Source organism: Aquarana catesbeiana, linkage group LG12 (genome assembly GCF_042186555.1).
Source record: "Aquarana catesbeiana isolate 2022-GZ linkage group LG12, ASM4218655v1, whole genome shotgun sequence".
Taxonomy (NCBI): Eukaryota; Metazoa; Chordata; class Amphibia; order Anura; family Ranidae; genus Aquarana; species Aquarana catesbeiana.
In genome coordinates this window covers 227,069,625-227,088,463 of record NC_133335.1, presented here as the reverse complement: position 1 = coordinate 227,088,463, position 18,839 = coordinate 227,069,625, and the positions used below count along the sequence as shown (strand labels likewise).

Sequence of the window (18,839 nt, the reverse complement as noted above, 5' to 3'; positions counted from 1 at the left end):
CGGTTGTGACCGGGGCTGGTGCCGGCCACGGTTGTGACCGGGGCTGGTGCCGGCCACGGTTGTGACCGGGGCTGGTGCCGGCCACGGTTGTGACCGGGGCTGGTGCCGGCCACGGTTGTGACCGGGGCTGGTGCCGGCCACGGTTGTGACCGGGGCTGGTGTCGGCCACGGTTGTGGCTGGTCATGGTCATTGCCAGGGCTGGTGTTGGTCGTGGTTGAGGTCATGGCCGGAGTGGAGGCTGGTTGTGGCTGGGATTGATTGCGGTTGTTGCTTGGGCCGTTTGTCTCTGTGGATGCAGGAATTTGTCTATTTTAACAATTCAATGTCCTTCAAGATACAGGAGCCTCTCTCGCTCCGCTGAATGAAAGCAATGGTGTATAATATACAATGTGACATTCCAGTCATCTATGAATATTTGTCATAACTTTTACTGAAGATCCATGTTTGGGGGGGGTTGAACTTGCAGTAATGTTTGCAAAAATCAGATTCAAATAAAAAAATAATCAGGTTTTTATTTTTTTATTTTAAAAATCATTGATTTTTATCCACCCCGATCTGCTGCAGCTGTAATTTTCTGTAAAATGCAATATGGCCACCAGGAGGCTCTGTACATAGATGGTATACCCCCAAAAAATGTCCTTTCCTGCTTGTGTGATTGGCTGCACTAAGATACAAGTCAGATTTTGGGCATCCCCTGCAACACAAATGTCATTTTTGGTGAGATCCTCCCAAAAGGGAAACCATGTCTAAAGGGATGCAGACCCTGCCACTTTCCTCAGAGCCCTGCAGGTGCAGGTGCAGCAGCTGATTGATAATGATAAAGTCACTCCCATTCACATTGCACATGGACACAGGGATTTCTTCAGAATAACAAAAGGAAGGAATCTGCTACAAAGTTTGCTACAATCCCCGCAATGTACAGAGATGACCCAGAAGAAGCGGAGTTTTTCCAAAAGCAGCCCAAACACACCATTTCCTTTCCTACGTGCTGCGATCGCAGATCATATTCTGTATGAAGCTCCCTCAGCTGTGTGATTGCAACTGAACGAACAAAAAGCAGCAGGTCAGACTTCAGTGAGACTTCCATTCACAGACATCCATTGCGAAGGTTGGAGCGTTCTTCAATGATTTGGACGGACAGTTATCAGGTAAGGCGGCCATAGACGGCAGGGGTAATTTCATGTAACAAACACACACTATGTTAGTCGACTAAAACTAAATATAACATCAAAATGAACCCCGCTAGAGGCCCGGACACAGGAATGAGGGGCGATTACTGAATGGCGTACTTCTCCTGTAGCCCATCCTGTCTGGTGGTAAGTCGGCTACGTAAGGCGAGCCCCGCAGTGGCCAAGCTGTCAGTCTGCCGTCACATGAAGGATGACGAAGGCGGCAATAGTAGGCCGTCATGGTGAGCGGAAATTTCTGGATGAATCCGAAAACATCGGGGGAATTTCCTGACGATTCGTTGGCAGATGGCAGGTGAGCGGCAGAGCGGAGTCGTGTGGCTTCAAATACCTACAGATGGAGGAAGAGAGCCTGAGACAAACACCGCAATCTGGATGGAGAGCGTGCCAAACCACAATGCACGCAACGCAGATATCCCCGGCTACAACGCGGTGAGGTCACGGCTTATTAATGCCCTCCCTCCTGCAGAAGACACATTCCTCGAATCTCTGAAATCTCTCTTTATGACTTGCTGGCACACAGCTAAAATCAGGCTTACAGTGGGTGTTGCCGTAGTTTTGCACAGTTCAAACCTGCACTGAGGTCACAGAAATGGATATTACTTTATACAGATGTGGGGGCTTACCTCGGCCAATGGGGAGCTGTACAATTCCCCGCACCCCCTTCTCTGTATACCTCAACCAATGGGGAGCTGAACACTCCTGCCTGGTCTGCGGTATGGATCCCAACCAGGACACCACCTGCATGGAGTTTGTATGTCCTCCAGGTACTCCGCCTTCCTCCCACACTACACAGGGAGGGTTCATTGTCTCCTGTCTATAGTGGCCCCAGTATGTGTATGCATGCGAGAACAGGAGCTGACAATCTAAGGTTCCCAAGGGCTGTGAATGCACATTTCATAAAGAGCTGCTGTACAGGTTCACATTCTCCGCTCCTCGAAGTTCCATCTTGAAGAAGGCTGCTCAATGAGCGCCCCCAACTCCGTATACCTCGGCCAATGGGGAGCTGTACAATTCCCCGCACCCCCTTCTCTGTATACCTCAACCAATGGGGAGCTGTACCATCCCCTGCACACCCTTCTCTGTATACCACAACCAATGGGGAGCTATACAAACCACCGAACCCCCTTCACTGTATACTGGACTAATGGGGAGCTGTACAATCCCCCAAACCCCCTTCTCTGTATACTTCCACCAATAGGGAGCTGTACAATCCCCCGCACCTCTGTATTTGTATAACTCGGCCAATGGGGAGCTGTACATCCCCTGCACCCCCTTCTTTGTATACCTCGACCAATATGGAGCTGTACAATCCCCCGCACTCCCATCTCTATATACCTTGACCAATAGGGAGCTGTACAATTCCCTGTACCCCCCATCTTTGTATACCTCGACCAATGGGGAGCTGTACAATCCCCTGCTCACCCAATGGGGACACTTGTTCCAGTGACAGTCAGAGGCGGGGAAATCGTCCAATGGGGGCACTTGTTGCGGTGACAGCTGTCACATTTCCCTCCTCTGACAGCTGTCACCACAACAGGTGTCCCCATTGGATGATTTCTCTTATAGGCCTGTACTGGAATTCTAAACATAGACTGCAATAAAACACTAAAAACATAACATCTTTACTCTTCCCCTCACCTATGAAGAAGTGCTCTGGCTGGAGGTATAATGGGATGGGGAGGAGCGCTCTGGCTGGAGGTATAATGCAGCAGGGAGGAGCGCTCTGGCTGGAGGTATAATGCGGCGGAGGGGAGAGCTCTGGCTGGAGGTATAATGGGGTGGGGAGGAGCGCTCTGGCTGGAGGTATAATGGGGCGGGGAGGAGCGCTCTGGCTGGAGGTATAATGGGGTGGGGAGGAGAGCTCTGGCATGCGGTATAATGGGGCGGGGAGGAGCGCTCTGGCTGGAGGTACAATGGGGTGGGGAGGAGCGCTCTGGCTGGAGGTACAATGGGGCGGGGAGGAGCGCTCTGGCTGGAGGTATAATGGGGCGGGGAGGAGCGCTCTGGCTGGAGGTATAATGGGGTGGGGAGGAGAGCTCTGGCTGGAGGTATAATGGGGTGGGGAGGAGTGCACTGGCTGGAGGTACAATGGGGCGGGGAGGAGCGCTCTGGCTGGAGGTATAATGGGGCGGGGAGGAGCGCTCTGGCTGGAGGTATAATGGGGTGGGGAGGAGCGCACTGGCTGGAGGCACAATGGGGCGGGGAGGAGAGCTCTGGCATGCGGTATAATGGGGCGGGGAGGAGCGCTCTGGCTGGAAGTATAATGGGGCGGGGAAGAGCGCTCTGGTTGGAGGTATAATGGGGCGGGGAGGAGCGCTCTGGCTGGAGGTATAATGGGGCGGGGAGGAGCGCTCTGGCTGGAGGTATAATGGGGCGGGGAGGAGCGCTCTGGCTGGAGGTATAATGGGGCGGGGAGGAGCCTCCTGGCTGGAGGTATAATGGGGCGGGGAGGAGCCTCCTGGCTGGAGGTATAATGGGGCGGGGAGGAGCCTCCTGGCTGGAGGTATAATGGGGCGGGGAGGAGCCTCCTAGCTGGAGGTATAATGGGGCGGGGAGGAGCCTCCTGGCTGGAGGTATAATGGGGCGGGGAGGAGCCTCCTGGCTGGAGGTATAATGGGGCGGGGAGGAGCCTCCTGGCTGGAGGTATAATGGGGCGGGGAGGAGCCTCCTGGCTGGAGGTATAATGGGGCGGGGAGGAGCCTCCTGGCTGGAGGTATAATGGGGCGGGGAGGAGCCTCCTAGCTGGAGGTATAATGGGGCGGGGAGGAGCCTCCTAGCTGGAGGTATAATGGGGCGGGGAGGAGCCTCCTAGCTGGAGGTATAATGGGGCGGGGAGGAGCGCACTGGCAGAAGGTACAATGGGCCGGGGAGGGTGCACTGGCTGGAGATATAATGGTTCGGGGGAGGAGCGCACTGGCTGAAGGTATAATGGGACAGGGAGGAGCACTCTGGCTCGAGGTATAATGGGGTGGAGAGAAGCGCCCTGGCTGGGGTACAATGGGGCGGAGAGGAGCGCTCTGGCTGGAGGTACAATGGAAAGAGGAGGAGCACTCTGGCTGGAGGTATAATGCAAAGAGGAGGAGCGTTCTGGCTCTAGGTATAATAGGGCGAAGAGGAGCGCTCTGGCTGGAAAAATAATAGGGCGAAGAGGAGCGCTCTGGCTGGAGGTATAATAGGGCAAAGAGGAGCGCTCTGGCTGGAGGTATAATAGGGCGAAGAGGAGCGCTCTGGCTGGAGGTATAATAGGGCGAAGAGGAGCGCTCTGACTGGAGGTATAATAGGGCGAAGAGGAGCGCTCTGACTGGAGGTATAATAGGGCGAAGAGGAGCGCTCTGGCTGGAGGTATAATAGGGCAAAGAGGAGCGCTCTGGCTGGAGGTATAATAGGGCAAAGAGGAGCGCTCTGGCTGGAGGTATAATAGGGCGAAGAGGAGCGCTCTGGCTGGAGGTATAATAGGGCGAAGAGGAGCGCTCTGGCTGGAGGTATAATAGGGTAAAGAGGAGCGCTCTGGCTGGAGGTATAATAGGGCGAAGAGGAGCGCTCTGGCTGGAGGTATAATAGGGCGAAGAGGAGCGCTCTGGCTGGAGGTATAATAGAGCGAAGAAGAGCGCTCTGGCTGGAGGTAATAGGGCGGAGAGGAGCGATCTGGCTGGAGGTATAATAGAGCGAAGAAGAGCGCTCTGGCTGGAGGTAATAGGGCGGAGAGGAGCGATCTGGCTGGAGGTAATAGGGCGGAGAGGAGTGATCTGGCTGGAGGTACAATGGGGCGGAGGGGACCGTGAACATCCTGTACCTTCCTGAAGCTGTGTGTGAAGTAGATGGAGAGAGTCGGGAAGCTGTGTGTGAAGTAGATGGAGAGGAAAGCCGGATTCTTCACAAGGACAAAACTAGGAAGAAGATGAAATGAGAAATATCTATTTATCACTCTCAGCGCCGTGTGCCCCCAGACACCGATACGTGGCCGGATATTACAGATCACAAATATGAGAAAACTTTCATTGCTGAACATTTCCTCCACAATGTATCCCCCGCTCATCGGCAATAATGCGGAGAGGAGAGTGTGAGGAGCGCAGGGCCTGCAGCTGAGACAACTCACCTGTCAATGGAGGAGAGAATGAGAAGTGCCTTTCCTCGCTTCTCATTTATATATACTGTATGTAGCTTTATACTGACCCTGAGCTTTTACAAAGGAACGGCTCCTGACACACAGGAGGATGGGGAGCAGTATAAACAGGCAGATGAGCTGTGTTTTTACTGCCCCTGACAGCCCACCTACCAGCACCTGCTGAGGTATGTGCACATTGCCTCAAGCTTTGCATCGCAGTGCAGCAGTTAGCGGTTCTTCATAGCATCTGAGCACCACAAGCCAAAAAACACAATTGAATTAATTTTTAATTAAAAAATTACAACTTCTGAACACCACTGCTACAGTAAGGGGCCCAAATTCAGCCAATCTCAGCCAGGGATTCCTAAAGCCACCTTGGACAGACCTCCCACACTGACCGCTGATGGAAAGATTTTAGTGGGGACTCCTGGGGACCCAGAAATACATTCTACACTCTCACTGGGGTAGGAAGGTGGTGAATGTCTCCCATTTGCTCTGCCTGTGAAGATACACGACCTACCGTGAGCAATCACCTACCTATGTCCAGGTGACACATCCCCCAACCAACTCATGGGGAGGACTGCTGAGTGATGGTCCATACAATGGAAGAGTTCCTCTATGACCACAGCCAAGGAGAATATTACCTTGCCACAAAAAAAAAAAAAATGAAAAGGGGACCCAACTCTGACAGATCCTGACCAATCAGTGCCTACCATTGTCAGAATTATGGAGAATACTCGCTCCGGGGCTGTGTTCTGTATTGCATTCTCCAGGAATGACATCACCACCACCGGGCCCGGTGACTGGAACAGCAGCTGTGCACGCAACGATGCTGGGAAAAAATTTGGGCCCAATTCCACGTTATCTTCTTTCTGGGAGGGAAGACACGAAACGCTCCTTCATACATGGAAGTCCTGAGAAGGACCATGGGCCCCAGTAGGAGAATAATGAAGGGAGGTGTAGCAAAACTAAGTCCAAGGAAGTAGGTGCTATGAAGGGAACCGGTTACTTGGCCTAAAGGCACATTATCTGTTTGTGAACACGTGACCAACATATCCACATGAGCTTGATGGACATCCAACTCCAAAGTCATGGCAATTAATATGGAGTCCATAGCTCCTCAACCCCACCCATCACACTGTGTGACTATAACATCTCCCACTCTTCTGAGAAGACTTCCCACAAGATTGTGGAGAGTGGAGGTGTCGGTGGGAATTTGTCACATCTGTGAGATGGCTGAGAAGACCCGACTCACAATTGGCATTGCGATTCCTCCCAAGGGGGAGCGGCAGGGATGAGGCCAGGGGGAGCGGCAGGGATGAGGCCAGGGGGAGCGGCAGGGATGAGGCCAGGGGGAGCGGCAGGGATGAGGCCAGGACACTGAAGTTCCTCCACACCAAACTCAAACTGGTCACCCCATGCACCACCACAGAGCCTATCCTCCTCCGTCTACACATACTAACAGCCCTGAAGAAGGGGGAGAGCTTATTCCCCGAAATGAGTTGACTAAATCTGTACACTCATTTTTTCAATAAAATATTGTAATCCTTCCATTACACCTGGCGTTCCTCTCTCCCTATCCAGCTGAGCTGCTAAGTCACTGCTGAGAGGGAGGAGCAGGGTGAGCAGAGCTGCTGAGAGGGAGGAGCAGGGTGAGCAGAGCTGCTGAGAGGGAGGAGCAGAGCTGCTGAGAGGGAGGAGCAGGGTGAGCAGAGCTGCTGAGAGGGAGGAGCAGGGTGAGCAGAGCTGCTGAGAGGGAGGAGCAGGGTGAGCAGAGCTGCTGAGAGGGAGGAGCAGGGTGAGCAGAGCTGCTGAGAGGGAGGAGCAGAGCTGCTGAGAGGGAGGAGCAGAGCTGCTGAGAGGGAGGAGCAGAGCTGCTGAGAGGGAGGAGCAGAGCTGCTGAGAGGGAGGAGCAGGGTGAGCAGAGCTGCTGAGAGGGAAGAGGAGCAGGGTGAGCAGAGCTGCTGAGAGGGAAGAGGAGCAGGGTGTGGAGAGCTGCTGAGAGGGAAGAGGAGCAAGGTGTGCAGAGCTGCCGAGTGGGAGGAGCAGGGTGAGCAGAGCTGCTGAAGAGGAGCAGCAGGGTGAGCAGAGCTGCTGAGAGGGGGATCAGAGCTAAGTCACTGCTGGGAGGGAGGAGCAGGGTGAGTCACTGAGGGGGAAACTTAGCTGCTGATTTAGTGCTGGGAAAGAGCAGCAGGAAAAGTTTGTCACTGCTCAGAGGGAGAGGTAGGGAGAAATAACCTGCCGAGTCACTTCTGGGGGAGGGGACAGAGTTAGTGGAGCTGCCAAGAAAGAAGCAGAGATGTTAAGTCTGCTCTTTTGAATAGGTATATATTTAAATGCCAAAAAAGCCAGCCAGAGGTTCCCTTTACTTATCACAGGGAGTACACAGGCCTCCAAATAGGAGTGCTGTCCTCCCCCTTCCCTCCTAGTCTTCCATCCCCGGCTCCTGGAATTAGTTCGCTGTGGAGCAGTTCTCCTGACCTTATTAATACCCTCTTCTGAAATTAGATGTTTGTTTTGAAAGTGAGCAAGATTACAATCATTTGGATGCTTTGGGTGCCAATTATAGGCGAACGCACAGCGCCGGATGCAGGTCTTCGTAGCCGAGAAATAAATGAGCTCTCACTGAATTCTCAGAGCTCATAATTAGGTAATGCTCAGTGAAAACTCTCCCTCCCCCATACATATGCATGGATGGGAAATGGAGCAGCGGGTGGATAGCAGGGAACAGCGGCTCGGGACGGACACAGAACCACCTTAGTAACGCCACAAGAGAGGTGTGAAGAAGGAAATTCTGAGAAACCGCAGCAGCACAATGAGAACTCCATTTTTCTTGTTCATAAAGATGGAAAGCCCGAGGCGGTGCAGGAGAAGGAGTCTGTAAATCATAGAAACAGCAAAACTCTCCTGACAACAATTCTTTGTATGAAATAATTATCCCCCGCGCAGCCGATATACATCAGGCCTGAGATATGGAACCGCCGAGCAGGAAGAACTCTGGATCAGGCCCCTCACCTTCCAAGAACTGAAGAGCAATAGACGGCCAAACCTGGAGGATGGATGCCTACGTCTGAGGAGAGGGGTCTCTAAACTTTATAAAGACAGGGGCACTTAACTGTCCTTCAGACTTCAGGGAAGAGGGGGGCAGACTGTGGCCAGAGGGAGTAGAAAAATTCCTGGAGTCAGTTGGAATCATTTGTGTCAGTGGGAGCTATAGTGCCCCATCATTAGTATCAGTGGGAGGAGCTCTGCCCAACATCAGACATTACAGAGGGGGTCACAGGTCGGAAATCACGAGGGACATTACAAAGGGGGTCCCAGGTTGGAAATCATGGGGGAAAGTTACAAAGAGGGTCACAGCTTGGAAATCACGGGAGACATTATAGAGGGGGTACCAGGTTAGAAATTACAAAGGGGGGGTCACAGCTTGTAAGTCATGGTGGACATTACAAAAGGGGTCACAGCTTGGAATTCATGAGGGACATTACAAAGTGGGTAACAGCTTGTAAATCACAGGGGGAATTACAAAGGGGTCAAAGGTTGGAAATCACAGGGGGACATTACAAAGGGGGTCACAGCTTGTAAATTACAGGGGACATTACAAAGAGGGGGGTCACAGCTTGTAAATTATGGGGGACATTACAAAGGGGGGGGTCACAGGTTGGAAATCATGGGGGAAGTTACAAAGGGGGTCACAGGTTGGAAATCACAGAGGACACTACAAAGGGGGTCACCACTTGTAAGTTATGGGGGACATTACAAAGAGGGGGTCACAGGTTGGAAATTACAGGGGACAATACAAAAAAGGGGGGGGGGGTCACAGGTTTTGAAATCATGGGGGACATTACAAAAGAGGGTGTCACAGGTTGGAAATCACGGGGAGACATACAAAGGGGGTCACAGCTTGTAAATTACGGGGAAAGAGGGGGGGTCACAGCTTGGAAATCCCCGGGGACATTACAAAGGGAGGGTCACAGGGTGGAAATCATGAGGGACATTACACTGGGAGCCACAGGTTGGAAATCATGAGGGACATTACACAGGGAGTCACAGGTTAGAAATCATGGGGGTATTCAAATGGGGTCACAGCTTGGAAATTACAGGGGGACATCCTGCAGGTGGAGCCCCAGGGAGGTACATTAAGCAGGTGTCGGATTCTACACAGAGCTTACATTAGATTGCGTCACCTTCAGACAAATAAAAGTAGAAATGATCCTGTAAATGTCAGCAGATTTTACGTGCAGAGCATTCTGCCTCTTGCTGACACATTCACATTCCATGCACGACTGAATTTACACAATCTGCCCACATGGCAGCGCTACGCCAATTCTGCAATTCCAGGCAGAGAGATGGAGGGGGAGGGGGTGCTCAAGGCCACTTACAGCAGTACAAAGGGTTCAGTGATGTACAATTCATCCCGTATGTCCTTCCTGGTTAGTCTCAGGTTATACATTACAGATGAAATTCTGAAAACTGCACTGAATCAGTCGGGAAAGTAGTGTACCTGTGCTCACACTTACAGCAGATAGGAGGCGCTATTCATCTAGAGGACCACGACCCCCCCCCTGAAATCTAACCTTCCCATGACATTTTAGCTACTCTGCCATGCAACATTGTCCCAAAAATAATTTTATATCATTACTTTGAGACAAAGAGAGCTTGGTGAAAAGGTTATAAATGATCCCCCAATCAAATAAATGAACCCATACCCCCTTGAATCTGCGGCTTTCTACAATCCCTCCTATTCATTAAGTTCTCCATTGTAAGAGAAATGGGCGGGCCTTCGAATGCAAACACAGGAAGTGTCCACATTTGTGATTGCCAACAGGAATGTTTGGAGGCAGGTGTGGGGTGGGGCTAAGCTCTCCCCTGCATAAACTGCCCAAGATTTGTATTAGAGCGTCCGGATCCCCACTGGAAGTTCCCGACTTTGCATGCGTTGCACATGTCTGCTGTGGGTCAGTATGAGTTCCTGTGTGCTTCCAATGCAACCCCTCCCCCCCCAATACACTACCCTTACCTTTAGCCCCCCCCTCCCAGGGACTCTTCCCTTTCCTTCACACCCCCCCCAATAGACTTCCCTTACCCCCCCAGAAACTCTTCCCCTCCCTTCTACCCCCCCGCCCCCATAGACTTCCCTTTCCTTTACCCCCCAAATATATTTCCCTTTCCTCTACATCCCCCCCCCCCCCCCCCCATAGACTTCCCTTTCCTTTACCCCCCAAATATATTTCCCTTTCCTCTACATCCCCCCCATACACTTATTACCTGGACACATTACTCCCTACATACATACAGGAGTAACATGTAACATACTGCAAAAAGGTGAACTTGGCCTTAAGGCCCCTTCCACACAATCTGACCAATCGGATCCGCCTGTCCGTTTTTTTTTAGGCGGCTCCGGGCCACCCCTTGACTTCTATGGGGAGGCGGATGTCAGCGGATATGTGTCCGCTGACACCTGCCTGGCATCCGATAAGATCCGCTAAAAACAGACATATGGCTATACGTTCGCCATACGTCCAGCAGGTCGGATCGGATGAAAACCGTCAGGCTGTCCGTTTTCATCCGATCTCCAAATAGCGGAGAGCGGGACTCTGACAGGTCCGTCTCAGCGCAGTGAGCGGAGACGGACCTGTTAACCGCCTGCTCATCGGGGGATCAACAAACCGATCCCCCGCTGAGCAGGCGGAGTCTGTCAAAACGGATCCGCCCCGTGTGAAAGGGGCCTTAAACAACAGAAATTTTCCACTTTTATCATTTTGGAAAACAAATAATAATAATTAAAAAAAATAATAATAAGCCAGCTAAATGCAGTTCAATTAGGATAAGAGCTCAGTGTGTCTTACCTCCAGCTCCTGCTCCCTCTGCAGAGCAAACTGCTTGAAAGACTTGACGATGAGCCCTGCGTTGGAGCAATCGTAGACGAAGATGGAGGGGCTGCCCATCCAGGTCTGCAGGTCATATATGGAGAGCGGGATGTACTGTGTGTAATTCTACAACAAAGAAGAAGAAAGTAATTGGTAAGTTATCTGCTTCCCAACCAACATAAAGAGAGCTCACTGGTGCGGAGGAATCAGACATAGCGGATCAGCCGCAGCTGGCTGTCCCAAGAGTCCTCCCGGGTTTATCCCTCTGACTGCCACGAAGCATGCCGGGTGTGCCGGACATGCACACTATACAGTGGATATAAAAAGTCTACACACCCCTGTTAAAATGTCAGGTTTCTGTGATGTAAAAAAATGATAAATCATTTCAGAACTTTTTCCACCTTTAATGTGACCTACAAACTGTACAACTCAGTTGAACAACAAACTGAAATCTGTTAGATGGAGGGAAGTGAAAATAAAAAACTAAAATAATATGGTTGCCTTAATTGTGCACACCCTTAAACTAATACTTTGTTGAAGTACCCTTTGATTTTATTACAGCGCTCTGTCTTTTTGGGTACGAGTCTCTCAGCATGGCACATCTTGCCCACTCTTCTCTGCAAAAACATTCCAAATCCGTCAGATTGCGAGGGCATCTCCTGTGCACAGCCCTCTTCAGATCACCTCACAGCTTTTCAATGGGATTCAGGTCTGGGCTCTGGCTGGGCCATTCCGAAACTTTAATCTTCTTCTGGTGAAGCCATTCCTTTGTTGATTTGGATGTATGTTTTGGGTCGTTGTCATCCTTTAAGGTGAAGTTCCTCTTCATGTTCAGCTTTCTAGCAGAAGCCTGAAGGTTTTGTGCCAATATTGACTGGTATTTGGAACTGTTCATAATTCCCTCTACCTTGACGAAGGCCCCTGTTCCTGCTGAAGAAAATCATCCCCAAAGCATGATGCTGCCACCACCATGCTTCACGGTGGGTATGGTGTTCTTTTTGTGACGTGCAGTGTTGTTTTTGCCAAACATATCTTTCAGAATTATGGCCAAAAAGTTTAACCTTGGTTTCCTCAGACCATAACACATTTCCCACATACTTTTGGGAGACTTCAGATGTGTTTTTGCTAAATTTGGCCGGGTTTGGGTGTTTTTCTTGGTAAGAAAAGGCTTCTATCTTGCCTCTCTACCCCATAGCCCAGACATATGAAGAATACGGGAGATTTTTGTCACATGTACCACACAGCCAGTACTTGCCGGATATTTCTGCAGCTCCTTTAATGTTGCTGTAGGCCTCTTGGCAGCCTCCCTGACCAGTTTTCTTCTCGTCTTTTCATCACTTTTGAAGGGATGTCCAGTTCTTGGTATTGTCACTGTTGTGCCATATTTTCTCCACTTGATGATGACTGTCTTCACTGTGTTCCATGGTATACCTAATGCCTTGGAAATTCTTTTGTACCCTTCTCTTGACTGATACCTTTTAACAATGAGATCCCTCTGATGCTTTGAAAGCTCTCTGCGGACCATGGCTTTTGCTGTAGGATGCGACTAAGAAAAGGTCAGGAAAGACCTACTAGAACAGCTGACCTTTATTTGGGGCTTGTCAGAGCCACTTTACATAATGGCAGGTGTGTACTGACTCCTATTTAACATGAGATTGAATGTGATGGCTTAATTCTGAACACGGCTAAATCCCGAGTTATAAGAGGGTGTTGCACACTTATGCAACCACATTATTTTATTTTTTTATATTAGAACCAGCCCAGCCCGTCCTGTCAGCGCTGAAGAAGAGAGAAAGCCGCAAGGATTTCAAATCCCTGCACTGGTAAAGCGGCGACCTGATGTCTCACAGCAGGTGATCGCGGAACTCAGGTACAGCGGGACCGGGGGGGGGGGGTTTAGTGCCACGATCACCCCGCTGTACCTGAGTCCCGCGATCACCTGCTGTGAGACATGCCTCCTCACACTTTAACCACTTCAGCTCCGGAAGGTTTACCCCCTTCATGACCAGGCCATTTTCTTGCAATACGGCACTGTATTACTTTAATTGAAAATTGCGCGGTCATGCGACACTGTACCCAAATAAAATCGATGTCCTTTTTACTTTTTTTTTTTTTTTTTTTTTTTTTTAACTTTCTCCTATAAAACTTACCAAAAAGAAATAAATAATTAACTTAAAAAAAAAAAAAATCAAATTTCTTCATAAATTTAGGTCGATGTGTATTCTGCTACATATTTTTGTTAAAAAAATCCCAATAAGTGTATATTGATTGGTTTACACAAAAGTTATAGTGTCTACAAACTATGGGATATTTTTATGGAAATTTTTTTTTTTTTTTTAACTAGTAATGGCAGCGATCAGCAACTTATAGAGGGACTGCGCCCATTGCGGCGTGCAAATCGGACAACAGGCGACACTTTTGACACTTTTTTGGTGACCATTGCTAAATAATATGCACCGTCACTGTACTAACGACACTGGCAGGGAAGGAGTTAACATCAGGTGCAATCAAAGTGTTGTGTCCCTAGGGAGAGTTTTCGAACTGTAGGGGAGGTGCTTGTACTGTAAGGCAACAGAGATCCGCGGTCCTGCTTAGCAGAAACACAAGATCTGACTTCTGTCACAGAACGGCGATCTGCCTTGTTGACATAGGAAAACCGCCTTTCTGTCTTCCTCAGGAACAATCGGCGGGTCCCGGTGGAAATCGGGTCTGCCAGACCCGCTGATTGGCTCCCGCTGTGACCAATCACAGCGGGGAGCTGGTTGCCGGCGGCGCACGTGTGCACCCCAGACCAGAGAGAGCGAAATCATGTACAGGTATGTGATTTCGCACAGAGAGGCGGCCACACTGCAGTAAATGTACGTAGGGGGCGGTCCAGAAGTGGTTAACCACAGTGTTGTCACCTCACAATAGGAAGTGTCTGAACCTCCCCCTCCATGGCAGGATCACCAGAGAATAGGGTCATGAAAGCTGAAGATTTGAAAAGTTTAAGAACATTTTGAAATGACGCTAACATGCTAAAACTTATGAGATTTCATCGACTTGGGTCTAGCAAAAGTGTGATTGTACTGTACTATTCATATGAGTCTGAGTGTAATAGGCCAAGAAGCGCGCCAAATGAAAAGTCCATGAGAGTTAAACGTTTTTTATTGTTCAACTGGTTACAACAAGCAGGTTGAAAGACATCCAACGCGTTTCAGGGGCCCCGTAATCCTCCATCAGGGCTGGGTGAAATGGCAGAATATTACTCAACACTTCGACACGGACTGCGGTATATAACATCCTCTGTCTGCATGTCAGTCGGCTTAGGAGAACTTTGGAGTCCATTTGATAATCAGCCTTCGCCCAGCCCTGATGAAGATTGAGTGGCCCGTGAAATGCGTTTGCTGTCTTTTGTCTCATTTGTTGTACCCAGTCGAAAGGGTGAAAGTCCTCTTCTGGGGGGGTCCTCATCTTTGTGGTGGGCTGCCCAATGCAGGGTCATTGTCTGCAATGTGATAACCCGTGGAAGTCCATCTCCAGCACCCCTCTACCACCTACCTCTTAGCCATTCATATTAATGGCACCCCGACGCACCTTGCCCAAGGACAGGCATTGCAGCTTGCCAAATTTGGTGCTGCTTCAGCACAGCGCAATGCACATCAGTGAGTTGACATGCATGGAGCTCAGTAAGAGTGTTGGGGTTCCATTTAAACCAAATGGTAGCAGATGGTAGCGGTGCATCTAATGCGAGGAACTGCGTGTTACCAGACCCCGGGGGAGACGCCTCCATTCTACATCGCAGAGACCGGACCATACACACAATCAGTACAAAGTCGAGTTCTATAAACAAAATGAAATGAAGTTCTTCCCTGATCCTGACTGGAGAGGAAAGTCTGAATTTATCATGCAAATGGCGCAGTGAGTTAATGGGAATTTATAAAACAAACAGTGACAGCGCTGAGGAGCAGAACTCACATTTCTCCACGTTTTAATTAACTGAAACATCCAGGCAGAACAGAACTCACCGCAAAAATCAAGGGTAACCCTTCATGGAACAGAAGTGAATTGGATGGAGATTGCCAGTAAACACAACTGCACACCTCATATACAGGCCGAGCCAGTGACACCGTACAATACAGAGAAACGCAGGCTGAGCCAGTGACACCGTACAATACAGAGCTAAATGCAGGCTGAGCCAGTGACACCGTACAATACGGAGATAAACGCAAGCTAAGCCAGAGAAAAAAACGCAGGCTGAGCCAGTGACACCGTACAATGCAGAGCTAAACGCAGGCTGAGCCAGTGACACCGTACAATGCAGAGAAACGCAGGCTGAGCCAGTGACACCGTACAATACAGAGATAAAAGCAAGCTAAGCCAGTGACACTGGACAATACAGAGAAAAAAAAAACGCAGGCTGAGCCAGTGACACTGTACAATACAGAGATAAACGCAGGCTGAGCCAGTGACACCGTACAATACAGAGATAAACGCAGGCTGAGCCAGTGACACTGTACAATACAGAGATAAACGCAGGCTGAGCCAGTGACACCGTACAATACAGAGATAAACGCAGGCTGAGCCAGTGACACCGTACAATACAGAGATAAACGCAGGCTGAGCCAGTGACACCATACAATACAGAGATAAATGCAGGCTGAGCCAGTGACACCGTACAATACAGAGAAAAAAATCGCAGGGTGAGCCAGTGACACCGTACAATACAGCGATAAATGCAGGCTGAGCCAGTGACACATACAGTACAGAGATAAACGCAGGCTGAGCCAGTGACACCGTACAATACAGAGATAAATGCAGGCTGAGCCAGTGACACCGTACAATACAGAGATAAAAAAACGCAGGCGGAGCCAGTGACACACCGTACAATACAGAGAAACGCAGGCTGAGCCAGTGACACCATACAATACAGAAAAAAAAAACGCAGGCTGAGCCAGTGACACCGTACAACACAGAGAAACGCAGGTCGAGCCAGTGACACCGTAAAATACAGAGATAAAAGCAAGCTAAGCCAGTGACACTGTACAATACAGAGCAAAAAACGCAGGCTGAGCCAGTGACACCGTACAATACAGAGATAAACGCAGGCCGAGCCAGTGACACCGTACAATACAGAGATAAAAGCAAGCTAAGCCAGTGACATCGTACAACACAGAGAAACGCAGGCTGAGCCAGTGACACCATACAATACAGAGAAACGCAGGCTGAGCCAGTGACACATACAGTACAGAGATAAACGCAGGCTGAGCCAGTGACACATACAGTACAGAGATAAACGCAGGCTGAGCCAGTGACATCGTACAATACAGAGAAAAAAAAACGCAGGCTGAGCCAGTGACACCGTGCAATACAGAGATAAACGCAGGCTGAGCCAGTGACACCATACAATACAGAGAAACGCAGGCTGAGCCAGTGACACCATACAATACAGAAAAAAAAAAAAAAAAAACGCAGGGTGAGCCAGTGACACCGTACAATACAGCGATAAAAGCAGGCTGAGCCAGTGACACCGTACAATACAGAGAAAAAAAAAAAAACGCAGGGTGAGCCAGTGACACCGTACAATACAGCGATAAAAGCAGGCTGAGCCAGTGACACCGTAAAATACAGAGAAAAATGCAGGCTGAGCCAGTGACACCGTACAATACGGAGATAGATGTATGTCCACTCAGGTCTGTATATGGAGATGAATAGGAGACAACACACAATATAAAAGTAAAAATTATATATATATATATATATATATATATATATATATATATATATATATATATATATATATATATATATATATATACACACACACATCTATATCCAAAACTGGAGAAAAGTGAATGAATCAAAAGCCAACCTCACAAACGTTCCTATGTCAGCCGGGCGCCTTTCCAAAACCTTGCCGGTGTCTAACCCGGTGAAGCTAGCGGTCTATAACTCGGGTCTATGAATACTCGCCCATGTCCTGTACTGTAAAAGCCAAACTTCAGCTGGAAATTCCTGCAGCAGTCCTCTGGTGATCTCCACCTGCTTCTGGGTGGTGAGGAGGTGACACCACCACAAACCTGAAAAGCATCCTGTGAATGGCGCCCGTGCCAAAAACGGCTGACCTCCGGTGTTCACAATGCATAAGCCGCTCCGCTCAGCACGAGACCCGGAAGATGGTGGAGAGTGTTGGGGATTTCCAGTGGCGTCGGCCAGGTATGTCATATACATATATACAGCGGGTAAAATAATTATTGAACACATCACTATTTTTCTAGGTAAAGCTATTGGTAAAGGTGCTATTAACATGAAAATGTTCACCACATGTGGGTAACCACCCATGCAATCCATACATACAAAGACACCAAAACAAATAAGTTCAGAAATTAAAGTTATGTGTAATAAAATGGAATGACACAGGGAAAAAGTATTGAACGCATGAAGAAAGGGAGGTGCAAAAAGGCATGGAAAGCCAAGACACCAGCTGAAATCTATCAGTAATTAGAAAGCAATCCTGCCCCTTGTCAGTGCAAATTGATGATGGGTAAAAGCAAAGAGCTCTCTCCAGACCTTTGCAACCTTATTGTTGCAAAACATACTGATGGCATTGGTTACAGAAGGATTTCTAAACTTCTGAATGTTCCAGTGAGCACTGTTGGGGCCATATTCTGGAAGTGGAAAGAACATCATTTCACCATAAACCGGCCACGACCAGGTGCTCCTCGAGTGAAAAGAATTATCAGAAGAGTTGTCCAAGAGCCAAGGACCACTTGTGGAGAGCTTCAGAAAGACCTGGAATTAGCAGGTACACAATTAGTAATGCACCCATCATGGTCTGTACGCACGCTCACCATGCAAGACTCCATTGCTAAAGAAAAAGCATGTTGAAGATTGTTTAAATGTTTGCTGAACAACATTTAGACAAGCCTATGAAATACTGTGAGAATATAGTCTGGTCAGACGAGACCAAAATTGATCTCTTTGGATGCCATAATACACACCATGTTTGGACATCAAATGGCACACCATCCCAAAAGGGGGTGGAGGTGGGAACATCATGGTGGGGGTGGGGCTGTTTTTTTAGCATACGGTACTGGCAAACTTCATATCAATATGAATGGCGATAAAAATCTGCAGCCATCTACCAGGATGATGAAGATGAAACGAGGGCGGACATTTCAGGAAGACAATGATCCCAAAACACAAAACCAAGGAAACTCAATTGGTTTCAAAGAAAGAAAATAAAGCTGCTAGAATGGCCCCGGCCAATCACCTGACTTGAATCCAATAGAAAATCTATGGGAAGAACTAAAGATCAGAGTTCATAGAAGAGGCCCACGGGACCTTCAAGATTTGAAGACTGTTTGTGTGGAAGAACGGGCCGAAATCTCACCTGAGCCACGCATGTGACTAGTTTCTCCATACAGGAGGCGTCTTGAAGCTGTCATTACCAACAAAGGATTTTGTACCAAGTATTAAATACATTTCAGTTGGCGCGTTCAATACTTTTCCCTGTGTCCTTCCATTTTATTACACAGAACTTCATTTCTGAACTTATTTGTTTTGGTGTCCTTGTATGTATGGATTGCATGGGATGTTACCGACATGTGGTGACAATTTCACGTCAATAGCACCTTTACCAATATATTTACCTAGAAAAATGGTGACGTGTTCAATACTTATGATGGAAA

General features: G+C 49.0%; 1 protein-coding gene across 2 annotated transcripts in view; it reads right to left on the bottom strand.

The window, feature by feature from the left end:
* Positions 1-18,839, bottom strand: part of RPTOR (regulatory associated protein of MTOR complex 1) — a 267,094-nt gene that overhangs the window by 102,436 nt on the left and 145,819 nt on the right. For both annotated transcript variants that reach the window (XM_073606845.1, XM_073606844.1), the window contains exon 5: positions 11,149-11,295. In XM_073606845.1, coding sequence (XP_073462946.1) covers positions 11,149-11,295 — 147 coding nt within the window. The remainder of the gene's footprint in view (positions 1-11,148; positions 11,296-18,839) is intronic.